Source organism: Vidua chalybeata, chromosome 2, assembly GCF_026979565.1.
Source record: "Vidua chalybeata isolate OUT-0048 chromosome 2, bVidCha1 merged haplotype, whole genome shotgun sequence".
NCBI classification, from domain to species: domain Eukaryota; kingdom Metazoa; phylum Chordata; class Aves; order Passeriformes; family Viduidae; genus Vidua; species Vidua chalybeata.
Window position 1 is genome coordinate 26,353,170 of NC_071531.1, and position 19,976 is coordinate 26,373,145.

Genomic DNA, 19,976 nt, shown 5'->3' on the forward strand with positions numbered 1-19,976 from the left:
TATGCTTTAGATTAGGATCCAGACTGCTGATCCAAAAGCAGGAATGGCCATTATCTCAGCCCTTCCAACCAGACTTGATATATGTAACTTTGCCCTTCATGAGCTGTGACCAACAAAAAGGCTGAGCCTCTGAAATTTTCAAAATGAAGCATCATTTACCTTAACCTTAGAAACATCATATTGCATAAGAGACTTTTAAACAGTTACATAAAGTCAATCTGCTTTAGGGCAGTGATTGTCAACCAGTGAGCAGCAATGCTCATGGACAAGGAAGTTCAGATCTATAATGTGAGCCATCAGAGAGGAAGGGCAGATGCTGCTCTGTGCTCTATTCCCATGGCAGGGAGGGCAAGGGAACCACCACCAAGTCCCAGGACTCCCATGCCTAGACAGAGACCTTAACCACACCTGACAAATAAAACCTTCGTCCTTACCTCCCTCTTCCTCTTCAGAAGGCTTTTAAAGCCCACAGATCAGTCACTGTTCTTTTAACAATCCCTGAAGTGTTTCTCTTAGGGATGTCATACCTACTTATTGTCTCTCTCCTGCTTGCTCTTGTAAACTGCCCATTCAATTTTGTTCCACATGGTTGGAATATATCTTGTAGAGCCCTCAAGAGAGTTGCACAGCATTTAATTCTTAAATTAATGCAGAGTAGCCACATCTTCCATACCAGAGGTATGGAAAGCTTCACTTTCCAAATAAAATTTCAGCATTGATAATTTATTTATAGACTTATGAATTGTTTACTGGAGAACTCTGTTACTACATATGAAAGACAGCAGTGGCCTCTGAAGCACATATGTTATTTAGCTATATAGATTCACTGGGTGGGAGAATAAAAGAGGCAAGAGGGGAGGAGGGGTGAGCTCTCCAAAGCAGATGTTTCCAAGCTTATTTAAAACTAAGAGACAAGACATAAGACAACACTTGAAGGAGCAGCTGGGGACACCGAATAAATACAGACATTTAAATGTGACTAATTACATACACATGCTGGAATTCTCAAAGGATGATCAGGGAGCCAGGCTCCCAGCTCACTGACTCTCAACAGGAGTTCAGTGGCCTGCTCCTTCAGGCATGCTGCAAGATGTCATCTTGCTAAATACAGAACACTGCCTCTAATGTTGCCCCTTGTAGCTTAACCACAGCAAAGCCTACAGATTGCTACAAAGCTATCTACAGGAGCCTTCCTCTTTATTAAATAAATACAAATGCATGTATCTGCTGTTCCTTGCGTGGGTGGCTCTGACAGATGAGACAGAGTTGTCTGGACAGCCCAGAGGCCTTAAAGCCTCTGAAGAACCACCTTTCTGTGCTAAACACAAATATGCTGCCCAAAACCTGCTCTAGCAATGGTGGGGAAAGGTTTACAAAAAGTCTAGGGATCCTTTCCGAGTACTTTGGTCGTAAAGCAAGAAAAGTTTCTGTATATGGGAAGTAGTGGCTCATAAAAAAAAAAAATTAGGGAGAAGTACATACCATTGATTTTCAGATGTATTAATGTAATATAGCTAGACACACATTGTTCATGACTTAGTTCAAACACTTCTACCCAGCATGGCTGCAGAAAGAGAATCTTTCCCTGCTCATTTTCCTTCTTCTACATTACAGAAGAAGAAAAGTGCAGTTTCTAGGATGCACAGGATTAAGGCCTGTTTCAGCTTAAAAAGCATTAGGGAACAGAAAAATAAAATACAACATTGGTCCAGCAGCTGCCAGAAGCTGTGTGTCATCACAAAGGGGTGTGTATGGGCACAAGCCACCGGAAGCATGGGAAAGTCTTGACCACTTTTTTCCATGGCCGGTCTTAAAAATGTTCATAAAATTACAGATAGATTTCTGGCAGGTGACAAACGGGACACAGCCTTCACAGCCAGTGGAAGATGAGGCCAGATGCTGATAGTCACAACAAGCAGTGGCTGACTGTGCAGAGGGCCAAGAAGGCTGTGGCTGTAAAAAGTGCGGAGGAACACAGTGCAAGATCTTTTGTGAGTGAGAGACAAAAAGGGGAGAAGCCAGACCTACTGAGTAAGACTCTTTTTCCCAGCACTCAAGGTGACTCACTACACTGCACAACAGTATTTAGTACAAATGCAGCTACAGGAAGGAACCAAACCACTAAGTCCCTGCATGATGGTTTTTATCTGACACACTTGAGCAAGGGTCTGTGGTCAGCAGGCTGTACATCTGCTCTCCCTGTATGGTGTGAACATACACATCAAGAGCCTGCATCCCAAGTCCTGTAACTGGGATACAGGAGCCTTATGGGGGCCAGTCACAAGGACCAGCAGGTTTTGCACCAGGTCCCACAGGGGGTACCCACAAGTAGCAAACCTTTCCCAGGTTTGGAGCATCCCAAGTGAGAGCTGTGGTTCTTACAGAGTATGACAGAAGAAGTTGCTGGTGTACACAAGCGGTGTGAGTGTGGTGCCTACATCTGCACTGTCAATGTAACTTTTAAATCCACTAATGCTTCTCCTTTTAATCTCCTTTGCAGGGATTCAGTCCAGGAGACTGTGCTGTAGCAGCTGGCTGAGACTAGGGCCTCTGATGAAGCACAACAGCTTAGTGGTTTAAGACTAAATGAAAGTACTGAAGGCTTCCTAAGGAGAAGCTATTAGGTAACAGTTTTTGAACTGAATCTTTTGCTTCCTCGGCAGGGGTAAGGAAGCACACTTGCCTTTTGCATTTTTTAATAATCTACTACTTAATGTTCAAGAGCTCAGCATTTAAATATTTTAATTTGCCCTTCCATTCAAATGAATTTTTCCATTCATTCATCCAGCTGACTGTTCACAGCATGCTCCACGGGACTGCAGGCTGGCTCAGCCCCAGCTGCTTTCCAGGCTTTCTGGAATGCAGAGGTGGCAGCAATATGAACAGGCTCCGAGGGCACACTAATAAAGACCTGTGGGTAAGCTCATATCTTCTGGAGAGGTAAAAAAGGTTCCTAATTGGGCCAAGTCTTCATTTAGCCTAAATACATGGTCTTTGAAAACAAGCACTACTCTGGGGTTTAAAAATAGCTGCCCACTGGATGCAGCTTTTGTTCTCCCTGCAAACCTGAACTGTTCAACCAGTTATATGTATGAGGGAATTTGCAGGGTAGTGTTCATCTCTGCTGTTAGATGTTTCATTTAAAAAAAACTTTTTTTTTTTAAAACAAAAATCAATGACATTCACAAGACAAGCATTAGATTCACCAGAAGAAGTTTGTTTTTAAGATGAAGTGATTCTAGATTCTTGCTCATATTTTTACAGCCTTGTCTTATTTGCTCACTGTAACATCCACAAGATATTTACATGAAAATCAGTTATTTTCACAACACTCAATTGGAACCTGCACTTCCCTAGAACACCTAGTGTCTGCTTTGCACTCATGACCTACCTCTAACAAAGGTTCTGCCTCTCCTGCCTTTGCTCTCCTCACTGGCAAATTCCAGCTACAAAGATATTTAGCTGAGCATTGCTTAATTATCACACTCTTTTCTTACAGGCTGAAGCACTAGAATCAAGAGGTCTATGAACAAACCTGCAAGAGATTTCAGATCATGTGGAAAATTGTGAAGAGCTGCAGTTTGTTGTAGACCTTCCTGAAGCAAGCAGTGTGACATGAAGAAAATGCTGGACTACATTCTGAAGTGCTTTTTTTTCCCCCAGATGTAAACATTCCCCTTCATCATTCCCTTCTTTCTCACAGCTAAGATAGATGGCCATGAAATCTCGCATCAACAGAACTCCATACTCTAGAAACATTCTTCTTTCCCAATTTTCTTATTTGAACTGCTAAGCTCTACTGTCACTTACCACTCAAGTAACAAATAAATGTGGAAGCTAGACAAAGCCAGAGTGTCCAGGACAGATACCAAAGAGAAGGTGGCAATGGGAATAGACAGTTTCAGCAGACAAAAGCTTACTTGAGCTCTGATTCTCAAATTTTGTTTCTAAGACACCTGGGCTCATTATGATTCAGTGGCTAAAACCTCATGATTTTTCTACACATTGCAGCTAATACACTAAACAATACCTAGCAAATCATGGTTGCAGAATGCTTCACAAACTAATCTAAGTTTTTTTATCTGCATTGTACGAAGTTAATGAAATAGTCCTCAAATCGAGAATATATAAGCAAAAATTTAAATAAGTATTTAAAAGCTGCCTGGCCAAATGAATAGAAAGCTAGAAAATCACACTGTTAAAGTAGTCATTGCCTTACTGCTAATCATGAAGCAAGAAGCTGCATGTATTACATATTAAGAAGGACCTTTTGAGACACCCATTTCTAGCATTTCAGGAAGTTCACTGAAAAATCCATTGGTACTATAATTTTACAGGGTCTCACTTAACCGAAGACAAAACTTTTAAAGGACAGTTGGCTGTGGTATGACATACTCTGTCAAAATAAAACAAACAGAGGCAAACACTTCTGAAGGTCCTTCAGTACACCTCCTAACTATTCAAAACAGATGAGAGCAGAAGAGCATTTCAGTTAATCTATGTTTGCAGAGTCACAGACATCACAGGATTTCAACCCACAATGAAGTTTCAAAGGATAAGGACAGAAGGCTCTGTGGCTGTATCACATCTAAGGAGTGCAGTACACACTTTCAGAAAGACCAAAGGAAAAAAAAAAAAAAAAAAAACCTCAATGTGGTAATCAGGAAAACTGTGCTCCTTTTCCCTGTCTAAATACACTATCCTCCAGGCTAGCTTCAAGGAAAGTCCAAGCTCAGTGATAAACCTACTGTCCTGCATGTCCCACACACATTCATCCTCTCTGACAAAGAAATTACCTTTTCCCACCTTCTATTTCCCCGTCCCACAAAGCCTTAGGACCCATAGCAGTGCAAGCAACACTTAAACAAAACACGCCAGCCTAGGACTTGGTAGATACAGGTTTGAGCTCTGGTTTCTCAGAATGTGTGTGACCATCATCACTTGGTCATATTCAAATTGTGCAAAGGAGAATGACATAATGAGAGTCCTCAGGTAGCAGCTAGAGGAAGGCTGGCCCCTCCAGGTGGTGCACAGCTATACTGACATGGCAATTTTTGTTCTCAAAGAAGTTCAGCTGTGTTCCAGCAGCATTGTGCCGTGGTTAACAAGTTCACTGGAGCTCAGAGCCTCCATAGCAACTTGCAGCAGACTATCCCCTGGTATTTGCTCTGCCTCATGAGAGCAGACTGCAGAGGAAGAGGTCGAATGTACCTGCTGCAGAGCTCTGGTAGGACCTGCATGGCCAGAGGGTACGTGCACAGGCAGGCAGGACCACTTACCCCAGCACATCCTCATATCAAGAGTGGGCCTACAGTGATGGAGGTCACCACATGGGTCACCTGCATTTGTAAACAGGTCCTAGATATAAAGACTACCAGGACAAAGCCTTAGCAAAGACAGCAACAAAATGGTATTAAATACTGGTCTGAAATTTGGGCTGGTCAGAACTTTCCCAGCAGAGCATTTATCATATTGACATGACTGCCAAACAGCTAGAAGTGTATGATGCCAGCAGTCTGATTTTGACAGCTCTTCTGCCAGAGAACACAAAGCATTCCTCACAGAAACCAACCAGCTCTGCCACTGCTTCTGAGGTAACGTGAAAGGCTTTTGTGTGGTCAGAGAGCAGTGGTCTTTCAGACTCCTCCTCAGAGGACAGAGAAATCTTTACTGCCATTTGAGTCCTGTGGCATCTCTGTTCCAACTTAAATGAGACTGGATGGCTGATTCTGAGGCCGCCTTAGTAAGTGATAGCAAACTTTTGTTTTAAGTCAGCTCTGTACCATAAGTTGTGCTACAAATTTACTTAGCTGGTAAGGTCCTTAATGCAAATTAGAAGGACATTAATATTACCCTTTGATGTCTTTTTAGTATTTATGCCATGACTAAATTGGATAAGGGATTTATTAACATTTAAGGCTATTAGGAAGAAAATTACGCAGATTATGTAGGGAGAAGGAAAAGGAAAAATGAAAAAAAATCTTAAACCCTACAAATTCATAAGAATATTTCTGATTAAGAGCATTCAATGTCCAAATAAATGTGTTGATTCCTCCAACTATTTTTGAATGAAGCACTGCACACTGTTTGCAATCAGTCTGTTTCTCATAACTTCACAGCTGCATTTCAAGTCCTACCGTGTTGCGAGTTTGTGGCAGACAACACCAGTGTCTGTTATGACTTCACTCAGTCTCAGCTCCAGGTGGACCTTCCCCTGAAACACACCAAAAACACCACATGAAAAGTTAGTTTTATGCACAGTCAGTCACACCATTCCAACTTCAACCAAAGCAAGCCATTTTGTGCAAGTAATTCCAGGAGAAGTCCAAAGATTAAATAAGAGCTGTATAGCTAAGATCTTTCTACTGCTAGAGAATCCAGACTAGTAGTCATTCAACTAAATTTGGGCACATCATTCCCACCATTATATTATCTCTATAGAGCTGAACTAATAGAAGCATTTGGAGTGTCCATGGTCTGACACATAAATGTTGCGTTGAAGTTGTAATTAGCATTTTAAATATTAAGCAAGTATCTGCAACACTGTCATTAAAAATGATATCACAGAAGTGTTACAAATTTACACCTACATGTTTTAAACATTACAAATTGTTAGACAAGTATCAAATAAAAGTGTATCAAACAACTATTAAAAAACCACATTAAAATGTTCAATCATGTTGCTAGCATTCACAGCATCTACTGTTACAGAGTCTTCAACTCCTTACCATCACATCAGTTATTATGACTTGGGCCAAAATATTATCCTTCAATACGCTAAGAAAATAAAGGCAAACGTGAATACCAACTGCACTCTTCTTATTAATTCCATTATATTTCAAAATGTGAGTAGCCACTCCCACTGACAAAAACTCAGCATCACTTTCACACAGTGTGTACACAGTAAACACAAAACACATTTTACTATTGAGCAAATCTGACATGACAGCAGTGCCCAGTCATCCTCTCCAAATTATCATAGCCAAAACAGAGCCTTTCATTTTCATTACTCTCCCCTCCACCTTTTGTACTAAAGGATGCTAAAACCCACCCCGCTAATTAGTCACAGCTCTAACGTGGGTATCATCTTTACCTCATCTTTACAAAATTCTTTTGCCACCCCTTTTATAAGATCTTCCAGATTCAGTCTTTGCTCTTTTCACACAGGACCAAAACTCTTGCCAGCAACTTCCCTATCTGTTGTGACTAGTTACTACAACCTCCTGCTCTATGGAGATGTCTGTCCTAGGCAACAGAGGAGAGTGAAGACAGAACTCTGGCCTCAAGCTGTACCTATGCTGCTGAGACTCCCTTTCCCTACAGCAGATTTGTCTGGACAAAAGCTGGTGAAGGTAGTCCAAAGCACAACAAGGAGCGCAGCAACAATTAAGGAATATGGACACACAGAAGTGCAGTCCAAGGTCATTCCTTGGTCCTCTCAAGTTAAGAGGCAGAAACACTGGACTCAGTGCCTGAATACTTGTCCTGAAGGCACCTATGAAGCATTCTGTTTCTCACTGCTACAGTCATTCCCTCCCCTTCCTAGTGTATATCCCTTATTCAGTACCATTCTTTCTGCACTACCTTGAATGCACACTTCATGCCTTCACTCCCCAAACCTTTATCATCTACTTATAACTTCACTATTCTGAGTCAGTAACACTTTTTCCTGTCTGAGGGCTGGAACACAGACCCTTCAAGTACATGTGGCAGATGATACTGGTCTTCATCCAGAAAACAGGGAAGACACCCTCTGTAATTGAAGACAAGCTCTTCAATCTGTATAAAGCTGCAGAGGCACCACAGCTGCTCACTGGCATTTTGAACAGGGAAGAACCCAGATGAGTGTGTGAGTTTCAAACAAGGCTTCTGCCATGTGTCTTTTGCATAATTTTAAACAAAATAATTAAACCAAACCACCCCCAACGCAAAAACCAAACGTTGCATTCAGCTGTCACTCCTGGTTCGTGTTTCAGTGACACAGGTATCCTCCTTCACCCTGTCAATGTGTGCCAAAGTCAGCATCTGTCATTGTCTTCCAAACTGAAGCCTGTCCTCATGCACAAGAGCAGGACTTCCCTGCACAAATGCATAAAGCCACTTCCAGACCCAGCTCTTAAGGACTCAGTACCACTGCAAAACCCACTGTAGCTGTACATGACAGGGGCTAGGCACATAATCAGCTAAGAACTCTGCTTAAGCAGAACAGCTTTCTTGCTTTTGTTTTACTGTATTTTCCTTACTCTTCAATGCTCTCTCTCCCACTGGCTACATATTCTATTACAGGTCTCTGGAGAATAAATTTATATTACGAACATGCAAAACCCACTGCTGCCAGCTTTGTTGATATCCTGCTAACTACCAGAGAAATCAACATTAATGTAAGTTTTGAAGAAATTAAGATACAAGAACAGAAATTTGGCAACTCAGAAAATATCCCTCTGTAGAAAAATACCAAGGTATACCAATGTTTTTATAGAAATATTTCTGCTGGTCTTAAACAAATGTGAGACTGACCCTTCTCAGGAAAGAATGCTTCAATGCACTTAGATGAGCCTGAGAGCAAACTGGCCATTTGCTCAACCTCACACAGACTGAATAAAATGGAAGCTCCTCATTTCAGTAATTAAGTTGGAAAAAAGATTTTTTAAAAATCAGCAGTATTTCACACATTTGCCTAGCTACATTAAGCATAAAATGATAGTGATGCCTCTCATGGGCTAAAAGCCATTTTTTCTTGTAGCTTTCATCTTTGTTTTGTGAAAGCTTTGAAAATGGTCAGCTGCTCCAAAAGTGACTCCAATCTTCCTACAGCAAAACAGATGTAATGGGATCACTGGGACCAGCAAACTACAACTATTCCCAAAACACCTTCCAGTGTTTTACTTCCAGTTAAAAATGCAAATACCTTGAAATAAGGCTACGGTAACACAATTTCAGGCTTAATTTACAGAAAATGTTACTCTTACATAAACAGAATGATTTTTCCCAAATCAATTATACCATTATGCAAAACATAAGGATTCATCTGAATAAATTCACTACTGAGAAATGGCATTAGTTGGGTTTACAAAATACCAGATAATTTATTTTGCAAAAGGAAGACAGAAAACTGCAATAAATAGTGTATCAAAATCAAAAGTTATAAGATCAAAAGTTAATCTAATCAACAAGAAGGTCAACCTATAATGGAATACACGTACCACAGAAACAGAGAATTGCCAAGATCTTTGACAGTTTGTAAGAAAGAAATTTATACTTTTATTATTAGAAGAACTATTGTCATCATAACAAGAGTCTTTTATTGTAGTAGATCTGCAGAGATTACAAGCAGGAAAGATTAGACAATGCAGCAGCAAAAAAAAGAAAAAGTCCACTTTACCAAAAGCTGAAACAGTGGCTTCATCCTGCTCAGAGAGAATCCCTCCTTGGAGCCAGGGATTGAGGCTAGGCTCACTCCTGCATTATGAGGCTATAATACTTTCTTTTTTCTGAGAAAAAAATCTGGAGGTTGGGCAATTCTGAAGTAGCACGTATTGATTACTCAAAACATTTCCATTAACAAATATATTTCAGCGTGTTCCTAGAAGCAGCTGTGCTTATTAGCACAACCTTCTCCTTTGGATGGGTAGGACCCCTTTTCAAGGAACAAGCTGAAGGAGTGCCAGTTCAACTGCTGGACACTTCCTTTTCCATCAGCTCCTGCTGACATGGAGAGTGGGCTCACAGGTCACACCTCCTTCCTGACCACATCTAACACCACATAATGGGGCCAGCCAGCTTCCAGTTTTCAGTTATTGATTAGAGAAGCATCAGATGACTGAATTTCTTGTAGGGAAGCAGACACTACTCAAGAGGAAATCAGTAACAAAAAAACTTTTGAAAGGCCTTACTGAGGAAAACACAAATTATATTATGCTTGTTAAATATAACCTTTACTACACACTCCGTTATCTGAAAACAAAACTGAAACTGATTGCAAGTTGGCAAAGAAAAGAAAAAGCAGACTCAAAGTCCTGGTTTTATAGATACAGGGAAAGTCTGTGTTAAACTATCTCCTTTCTGCCTGGAGTGAAGCCATGAGCCACTGAGGATTGAAGCACCAGAAAACAGTTATAAAGCAAATAAAAGTACACAAATCCTACCTAACTGTATCACGTTTCCAGCAGCTGCAAATTTGTGGTTTAATTTAACCGCAGTACTTTGAAGGAAAAGAAGATGCATGACCACAGATTATCCTAGTTACTCATGACAAAGTTCTGCCATAAAGCAGTTTTACTATCCTGAACAAGGCCTCAGAGGCAGTGTTTGCAAGGTCACCAGGACACCACTGGGAGCTGTGTCAGAGTGCAGTTAAATGCACTCATTTTGCCCTGGAATCTGACACACCCCACATGAAGCAGTGACTGTAAATTTAGATGCAGCATCCAACCTAGCTTAAAACAGATACAATCCGTTTTTTCAGAGAAATATTTATGAAAAAAAAGCACTGACAAATACCAGGAACTTCTGTGCCTATCTGAGGTTATAGAAAATGCACAGAAGATGGTTAGTCTGCCTAAGTTCAAGGCAGGAGCCAAATCCACCCAAATTTCCTAAATCATTTTAAAGCAAGTATCAACCAGGCCTCCATCCTTTTTGTTACTATCAAATTTTTAGAAATCTTTCACTTTTTAAAAACATCAAAGGAAAAGAACAAGTTTTCCCTGCTGATTTTAAACAAAACCTGAAAATATTCTTTTTGCTTGAATATTAAGTATCAGGTCAATAGTCTTAATATCCAGGGCTCACACAGTATAATTCACTTCTACAAAAGAACAAAAGTTTACATCAAAAAATTCCTAAATAGTAATTTGTTTCCTATTAAACTTGCTGGACAAGAGGTTTGTGGTCACCCACCTTTCTACTTCTCACTAGCCTACCCAATTTTGCTGGGAACTTTCCCCTCCAAGGTGGAAAGTGCACCTGGATGAAAGTTTTTCCAGACATTTATTCCACATGGGGATACTTTCCCAACACAATTCAACTCTGCTCATTGCTCAGTAGAATAGGAAGAGGGACTGGGACCCACTTTTGAATTCTTACTCTTCATCCTGCTGGTAGAGTCTCACCCCAGCTCCTGGAGAAGGAGGAGGAATGAGATGCAACAGACATAAGCTGTAGGAGAGGACTAGGCTAAGCAGGTGACATGAACCACAGCTCAAGACTGACTCATGTCAGCACTGCCTTTTTTTTGAATCTCAAATTCAGGACTGTGATAACACTGGTGTGTTGGTTTATTTTCCCTTGCTCCAAATTGCCTGGAGAAATGAGCATTGGAAGAACTCGGCACCGCACAGAGATCACTCCAAACTAGGGAATAACCTATACCATTGCTTTCTCAGTCTTTCCAAATTTTATTTCAGAATATAGCAAATGTTACTGGACAGATTCTGTCTACTCTGAAACCTTTTTAGCCAACTTCCCAAGAAGTCACTTTCTGACATCAGTAAAACTTAAAAGCAAACAAGAAAACCGAGCCAAACCCTAAGGGCTCACTAAATGCTGCCCTTCAGGGAGTGGGAGAGGAAAGATCAAGGGTACAGCTACTGCTTTAGGTAAATTCAGCCCTCCAGTATTATCAGCAGCCTCGCATAAGGTCAGGCCTAACAGCAGGTTTGAGAGCAGAAGGAAGAAGGAGTTTGTTTGCTGTCTACATTTGCTACTTGTAACAGCTGCTCCTTCCTTTAGAAGAGGGCAGCAGGCGGCTGGGAAAGGTCTAAGGATCATGCTAGAGATCACAGCCTGCCTGCTGGACCACAGAGCAGCTCACAAGAAACTGGAACAAAATCCAGCTGATTGCTGAGTAAAGTGCAGCAGCCCTGTTCAGCACTGCATGGGTTCATAAATGCTAAGCAAAGCAGAACTGATATCTGCTTGCTCTCCATATGTGCAAGCATGTCAGAATTGCTCAGGAACTGGCAAACAATTTCACATGACATAATGTTAACCTTCCTGTTTCTCTAAAGGAAGAATACTGCCATATGGTCAAAATCCTTAAAATTAGTATTTTCTTCTCAAATAGTTTGATGGGATATAATATGTAGATGTTGTAAGTGAAAGGGTTTCACTTCCCCAGACTAATTATGTTCTGTAGATACAGCCCCACGTATGTTACTTTAAAACCATGTACACTCATTGTTCAGCAGTAGGTGCTCCTCACCACATCATGTTACAGACTAGCTTTTGAAAAGTAATAGACCAAAACTTGATTAGCTGTCTTAGCCCTTTGTGCTGTTAAGTCTGAATACTGTGCTCTTACATGCACATAGGGAGGAAGTCTTGCCACAAAGCAGGATCTGGTCAACAGCTGCTCTTTCCCTTTACCACAAACATTATTTACCATTGCTGATGCATGGTTCAGTTGTTTCAAATAATTTTGTCAGCTGGCATTTAGCCTTGAGATTCTCCCCACCCTATCAAAACAGACATGTCATCTCTCTTCAAAACAACTAGAAGATAGAAGGTTAAGTGCCACAGTTCAAAATATAGAGGGTAGCACCCATTTATTTCCTGTTTGTGGTAGAAAGCTGATGCCAAACCTGGAAGCAGCTTCTTTTTACAATTCGCATTTACCCATGCTTACAGTAGGTTGTACAAAATGCACCAGTGACTAATTTTTATACTAAAAGTGTTTAAGTACCTACACAAAGATAGTAAATATCAGTGTTGGACAGTGGGCATGCAATGCTCATAAAACTAAGATAAACTTCTCCCATCACACAAGACTGAATGAAGAAGAGCTAATTAAAAAGCCTGTGGTAAAACCTTGGCTCTGATGAACTCATAGCAAAACTCCCACACCAGGAAGGCCAAGATTTCTTTCACAAAGAGTGACACTTGGGATACAGATTCTGCATTCAATGGGAAGGTGCTGACAAAAAGGAAACTTTTGAGTACCACACCATGGCTTAGCTAGATTCTTCTAGCTAATATACAGGCAGCATTTCAGAGCCAGTAGTTATGTCGAGCAAGACAAGCGGATTTTATGTCTACTCTCCAAACATACCCATGAGTAATGTTTCCCACTACTCAAGTATAGTACACCACATGAGACAGTCCATACTCAAGAACACGCATGTTTAATCAGCAATAGTCAAAGGCCTGCACAGACAAAATGCTAATGTGGTGAAAGGAAGAGGAAAAGCTTTTGGTGTCTGAAGAAAGTACTTAACATCAGTTAATCTTTGGCACAAAGCTTTGAGTACAGAAGGTTAAAATATGAGACAATTTGCTTCCTCAGTGTTGGTTATCTGCCCTTTACATGCCTTTTATTTTTATTAAGTTGATAGCCAAATAGATATCTCAGACACATCAAAGTTCTTATGAGAAGGAAGGGGAAATGAGCAATTATCAAGTTTTTGTCAGACTTTTTTTTGCCCCAACAATGACTTTACATAAGATCTTGAGCATAATGGCTTTGGAAAAGCATTCTATGATTTAGAACTGAGAACTCAGCTGTAAGAGGACATGACTATTTCACATTCGTCAATGAGATGGAGGAAGTAACTCAAAGCACACTTGAAAAAGGGAACTTTTAAAACAAGAGCCTGCACAGGAAAACATGTCAGAATAATCTCTCTTTGCAAGTCCCCCCACTTTGACATATACTGACAACATGGTTTTGAGTATGCTGCTGTATATAGATATTAATCAGAATATCTCTGGATCTTTAACCACTTCACTGATTACACATACACAAAGAGCATTTAGGCAGCAAAGCTCAAACTTCACAAAACAGACTTGAACTATGAACTTAATGTGAAAAAATATTAAGGGAAAAACTACTCAAAACCAGGAAAGGCCTTTTAAAGACTGCATGTGCACTTGGGCTTAAATTCCACTGAGAACACATGGACCACTGAGAGCATCTGTCATCTACAGCCCTAGGCAAATATCTGAATCAGTTACTGTTGGGTAAACTTCCTCCTGTGAAAAAAAGGAAAACATTCATGGATCAAAAAAGAGGTACACACAATAGCATGGCTATTTTTGCTTCCAGACTTCAAAAAGTATGACAAAGATAAGAGAGCAGGTCCTGAAAGACAAATGACTAGTAGAAAAGAAACATGTCCCATATAAAGTGTGCAACATCATGTTCCTACTGGCCTCAAACAGCTTACAATGTTCTCTCTGCTGCTGCTAGCTCCTCCCTTCAGCTGAAGCTGCCTGATTGTTCATAATCTAGTTCAATGCAGAAGTTAAGCCATTTCAGGAATGGTTCAATTCCTGTTCTACTTCTCACTGAAATACTTGGGCTCATGTACTGTCAGACACTGGGCATTTAACTCTGGGCACAGTACTGAGGAGGAGGCAGGCTCCATCAGAATACAGGAACTTAAAATTCCTTTAGCTAAATACACACAAACCCACCTGGTTATAGCTTTGTACCTCCAGAACAAGTTTCTCAGTCTGGAAAGTTAAGCCATAAATTAAACATTAATGGCTGCTGTCAACTTCCATTCTGTACTCTATATAAGAAAACATCTCAATCACATTTAACATTTTATTCTAGACTTAAAAAGGAAATAGTCAGGTTCAGGTATCATGTCATTTCGTATTTGTATGCCAAACACAAATACAAGCTGACGTTTCATCATTTGTTCTTCACAGAGCAGCTCAAACTTAACCACCTAGAGCACAACTGCTGTTTCATCACCCAGCTATATCTCAACAGCATCCAGGGTTTCCACTGACAGGACTAGAGCAGATTATGCAATGTGATATCTTCAAACTAGTGAGAGCAAAACTAGCCAGTAAAATGTGGGGGCATTGATGTACCAAGAGTAAAAGGCTGTCAACTTCAAGGGGCAGCTACAGCCCACTGCTGACTGACACAGCACTGTGCTCTGGCAGCTACTGCTTTCCACTGACTCAGGCAAAGGGAAGTTCAGATGCACCTGATGATGCTGATTATCTCCCTAGGTAGGTTTGCTAGACCAAATGGTGAACCAAACCCACAAAAAGGTTTGGGTGGGTTGTAATGCCTGCTCTGCATCTGTGGGCTGAGCAGCTGCACAGTCCCACCTCTACTGCTCCATGTGAGACTGAACACAAGGTGCTCTCAGCAGCACTCAGCCCAGACATACAATGCCCTCATTTTTCTTCAACATGAGCAATCGTGCCAGACTCCTTTACTTGCTGTCAAGCAATAAATGGAGGTGGCATTAAAGCATCTGCCAATAATACTCATATCTGTGTAGTCTGACAATTAATGTAGTCCTGCTGTCAGCAACATCCTTATCTGCAAGGAAATTTATGAAGCCATAATCTCACTCCTAACAATACAAAGCACCTTTTTAAGACACTAAGAATTTGCAGTGTTGTAAAACCATAAAACTAGATTCAAAGTCTCAAGCTAAACACCTTGGAAACAATCTGCGACAAAGTTACACAACATTAACACTTACATACTGATTTTTTTAAAGTATACAGGAACTCGTACAAATGAGGTACAAACCATGCTGAACAAAATTTTAAATTCCTCTCATTAAACTTCAGATAGCTCAAAATATCAGTTCCTATATCACAAATGTTATTACTTGTAATTTCAAATCAGTCTTTCTGTTCTGAAAAATGAGGTACTGTGTCCCAGAAGTGGGCCACAAGAAACACAGCATCCAGTATCACTAACATTTGAAAAATACATTGTTTTTAAGGTGGTTTTCAGTTTCTGACTGTGCTGGCTGCTCTGCTTAAAGCCTGGGTACTTTCAGACTTCACACAGGGTAAAGGTAAGTCCCTCACAGGTTTATTCTTCTTACCCTGTTTCTTTCATATCATGGTCTAATGTATTAGAAATAATTAGAAACCTGGTCTCTTTTTTAATTTTTCAGTCTGACTGCATAAGCCCAAGCAAGTGGCATTCTTTCTGACATTTACTCTCACTGTATTCAAAGTGTGGGAGCAACAATAGCTTACCTTAATAGAGTGCTGTGATGCATAACTAAATAGCCATGAAGTGATCTACAACATGGAAAACAGTACAACAGCCACTGGCTGACAAAAGCAGAAGATGCAGGAGTTTCCTGGCCTACGGCTCAATGTTTGATCCACTAGATTGCATTGGAAAAACTGCTAGAATGATAAAACTGATAGTTGCCACATTAAGACTACCTTTGTTCTAGTATTTGCATGATTCACTGCAAATGTTAACTATTAAAAATTTCTTAAGCTATTTTCTTTAAAACTGTAAGAAAACTGAGGAAACATTGTAAAAATATGCATCATTAATACAAGTATTCTATTTTCCCTTACAAATCATGAAGTGCTTAGGACAACTGAGATACTGCAAATGTAAAAGATACAAACAAAAAATTTCATTTGGCTATCTTCACTTGCCTAAGAATTCATACAAAATATTTACATATTTGGTCCCATTGTTACAGAAAAGCAAGCCCTCTTGCAGTCTCGACATAAAGACCAAGGAACATTTAAATAAATTGATAAAGTCAGAATATCATGTAAATCATATTTACACTACTGGTAATAAATGCTTATCATGGAGCCCAGAAACAGACTTTAAGAGTTGGATACAAACAGCAGAAGTGATAAACTGCATAATTACGAACAGAGAACATGCTTCCAGCATATCCTGTGTTCCTCATCACTCAAAGCTAGAGCTGTCTGCACCTTACATTACCACTGCTGCCCTAGAAAGCACCCTGGTCTAAAAAGCTTCCACAAATTCACTCTGTATAAATATTGTAACAAAACAAACAATGCAGAAGCTTATCTAAATATTGGCTTTCTTCAACTGATAAATTACAAAGGGAAAGTTTCCATATCCTACCGGAAATAAATGCTTAATCTATTGTTCTAAAGGCACTGTCATAAGAGGCTTTGGGGTAAGAAGACAGGGACACTCCAGGGTAAACAGAATAGATCTCACAGTTAAAAGCCTGTTAAAAGCCTTTCCATCACCAGTGACACTGTGGCATTAAAGAGGATCAATATTTTACAGGAGAATGTCACAGGCTGAAGAGGCTGTCCTGAGGCTTTCTTTGTATCACATGCACAACAGTGTATTATTTCTCTCTCCAAACAAAAAGAAAACCTAGTCTTGTATGTATTTTCACATACACTTCACCGTACATGACCACACTGTATGTTGGAATGGGTGTGCATTTTAAGTGTCATTTTCCAACCTGGTATGTGCAGACTTGCACACAGACTGAAAAGCCAAGACACTGCATCCAACCCTACCATACAGAAGTATCTAAGAAGAATTTCCCCTGGCATTTATCTGAGACTTTTGCACAGGCCAGATATTCATGTCTCCTCCTAAACAAATATTGTGGTTCAAAAGTGATCAGTAATATATACTTACAAGAGAAAAAAAAAGTAACTGGCACAGTATCCTGCTGTATCATTTTGATTTCTAGCTTTGTTATAATGACTGTTTTCACAAGACCTAATGTCATAATAGAAAATAAAACCTGCTTCAAAAGAAGAAAAGCACAGAAAGAGGAGTCACACTGTGTGTAAAAATTCACAAAGTACCAAACCCTAAATGTAATTTAGGACTGAAATAATACAATTTTCAGCATTACCATTGTATGGAAGAGGGCCTAGAGATTTGGCAAGGAAAGTTTTTCACATTTAAGATGTACTTGTTGCCATTCCTGTGGCAATCTGCCAACATAATTATTTTAAGCAATACCTGCAGATACTATTTTCAAGGTGGCTCTACTCCCTGAGGAATCAACTGCTATTTATAGGGCCTGAAGTTATTCAATGCTTGAGATAAACACACCCTCCTTGTATCAGTGACCTGATAGTTCACACTGTTTTAGTTATTTCTGTAGGCAGAATCCTGACCCCCAGTGATTTATACACACTTGTAATCCACCCTACACTTGCCACCAAAACCCAAACCATACTAATGGGCAATGCTTCCTTTCTGTAGGGAAGCAACACATCTGTCCCAGAGCTATGAAACCCATGAAACTGCCATGGCCTTGTTACAGATACTCTTTGCCAAGATATTTTTTTAACCATCTCACCTGTACTTCTGAATCAGCATCAACATGCTGGAGTTGAAACCAGGTGTCTCTGTTATGATACTTCTGCAGATCTTCTTTCTGTATAGCTACCTTTCCTGAAATAAAACAAACCAGAAGCACAGTTTAAGACATACTGTAGCTCTACCAACATATATTGCCATCAAAACCAAGTTGCAAAACATTGATTTAGGGCCTGTCCTATTCAAGAAAGGCTTTAGAACAAGGAGATTTTTTTTGGGGAATACTTCTTTACACAATTCATAATGATGAGCACAATACTGATGGATCATACAATTCTCATGAGCATCTTTTTCCACTGCATTTTGTGAATGACTTGGAAATTCCTAAAGTCCTACTCACCTAGCAGAGTGAAGCACTGGATGCTATGGACAAGCTTGTAAATATGCTTATAACAAAAACATTATTATTCCTCTGACATGCAATTAAACTTGTGGGAAGTAAAAGCTTGGAAACTGTTGCAGAGTTTTTTTTTTTTTGTGGCTGATGTCTGTAACAATCCCAAATTAAATGTTCCACACGTATGTTATTGCCAACAATATTTCAGGATGAGTGTTTCATTGTATAGTTTTGTAGGAGAAGGGAAACAACTACAGATGCCAAGTCACAGCAGATTCCCATATCTGCATTTTGGGGCCCTGTCAACCTCTCTCTCTCACTCAAATCTTTCAGACTTGGCATTACGCAAGCCAGAGCCACCCAAGGGCTATCCCTGACTCTAGAGAAAAGTTGGGGGGAAAACCCACCCCAAAACACTGAAGAGTTTTAACTCTCATGTTTTTATACCCCTCTTTTTAATTAAAACATTCTTCTGTTTTAAAACAAAACCAAACAATCCCTTGTGGTAGGTACCGTAACAGCACCAGTTCCATGCTGTGAACTAAGAGCCCGCATGAACGCAAAGGGTTAGCGCAGAAATTTATGTCCTGCCCAAGCTCTCTCAGGCAGTATGTAAAGCACTCTCTGAGGAGCAGTGAAACTTCTTCCAAGTGTCCTTCTTTATATACACAAAGCTGAGTGTGGCATGCATGAGGAGCACGTGACCCTCAGGAAGCTGCTTTGGGTTGGGTGGCTCCCCAGGCACTGAGCAAAGCAGCACGTTTGAAGTGAAAGAATCCAGGGCAGTCAGAGACACTGACAAGGCTCAAGGAAGCTGGGGTTTGGCAATGTGGTTGGGTAGATTGCTGCTGCTAAAGTGAGTTGCTCACATACAGTTTGCAACCACTGCTTTGTCATAAAAACACATACCTTCTTTAACCAAATGTTGGGAGATAAAAGTCACCAATGGATACAGTTTTGCAGGAAAAAGAGTACTAAGGCTACCTAAATTTATGCAGTTTGACCAGATGTCAGTAATACATTACCCCAGCAAATGTTAACAAAGAAACAAAAAAGGAAGAACACAAGATCAAAGACTACAAAAATGGCAAACACAAAGCACTTTCCTTTCAAAAATCTAAAAGCTTACACAAGTCCTAGCAGCAAGTTATTACACAACAGCATTCCCTCAATTTATGGCCTTTTCCTTTAGCTGGATAGCTTCACCCAGCCCTTCTGCTTGCTGGACTATACCCCATACCATGTTGCAGCTGCATTCTTCTGTCACCTCAGGCTGTTTCTGATGACAGTTTCCAGACTTTCAGTCCCAGTTCCTAAACTACCCTGCCATTCTTCCACAACTGCCCTTCATAGTATCTGCCAGGGTTTCTGCTCTAGCTTCCCTTTCAGAACTTCTGACCCATTATTTCTAAGTCTTGCTCATTCTGTCCTCAGCACCATCCTCTCACTGCTTGGCCTGTAGAGATCATCAGATCCATCTTCTGTCAAACATCTAACTAGAAATTAACAAGGGAGACTCTTTATTGGATATGCAGAGCAAGCCACTTGAAACTTGTTGGTAAAGCAATATTTAAA

At 40.3% G+C, this 19,976-nt stretch overlaps 1 protein-coding gene across 1 annotated transcript in view; it reads right to left on the reverse strand.

Annotated features, from left to right (window-relative positions):
• RASA3 (RAS p21 protein activator 3) overlaps positions 1 to 19,976 on the reverse strand; it is a 128,350-nt gene that overhangs the window by 50,931 nt on the left and 57,443 nt on the right. The window contains exons 4-5 of the mRNA XM_053935831.1: positions 18,045 to 18,139; positions 6,138 to 6,214 (exon numbers count right to left, since the gene is read on the reverse strand). Of these exons, the coding sequence (XP_053791806.1) occupies positions 6,138 to 6,214; positions 18,045 to 18,139 (172 nt within the window). The remainder of the gene's footprint in view (positions 1 to 6,137; positions 6,215 to 18,044; positions 18,140 to 19,976) is intronic.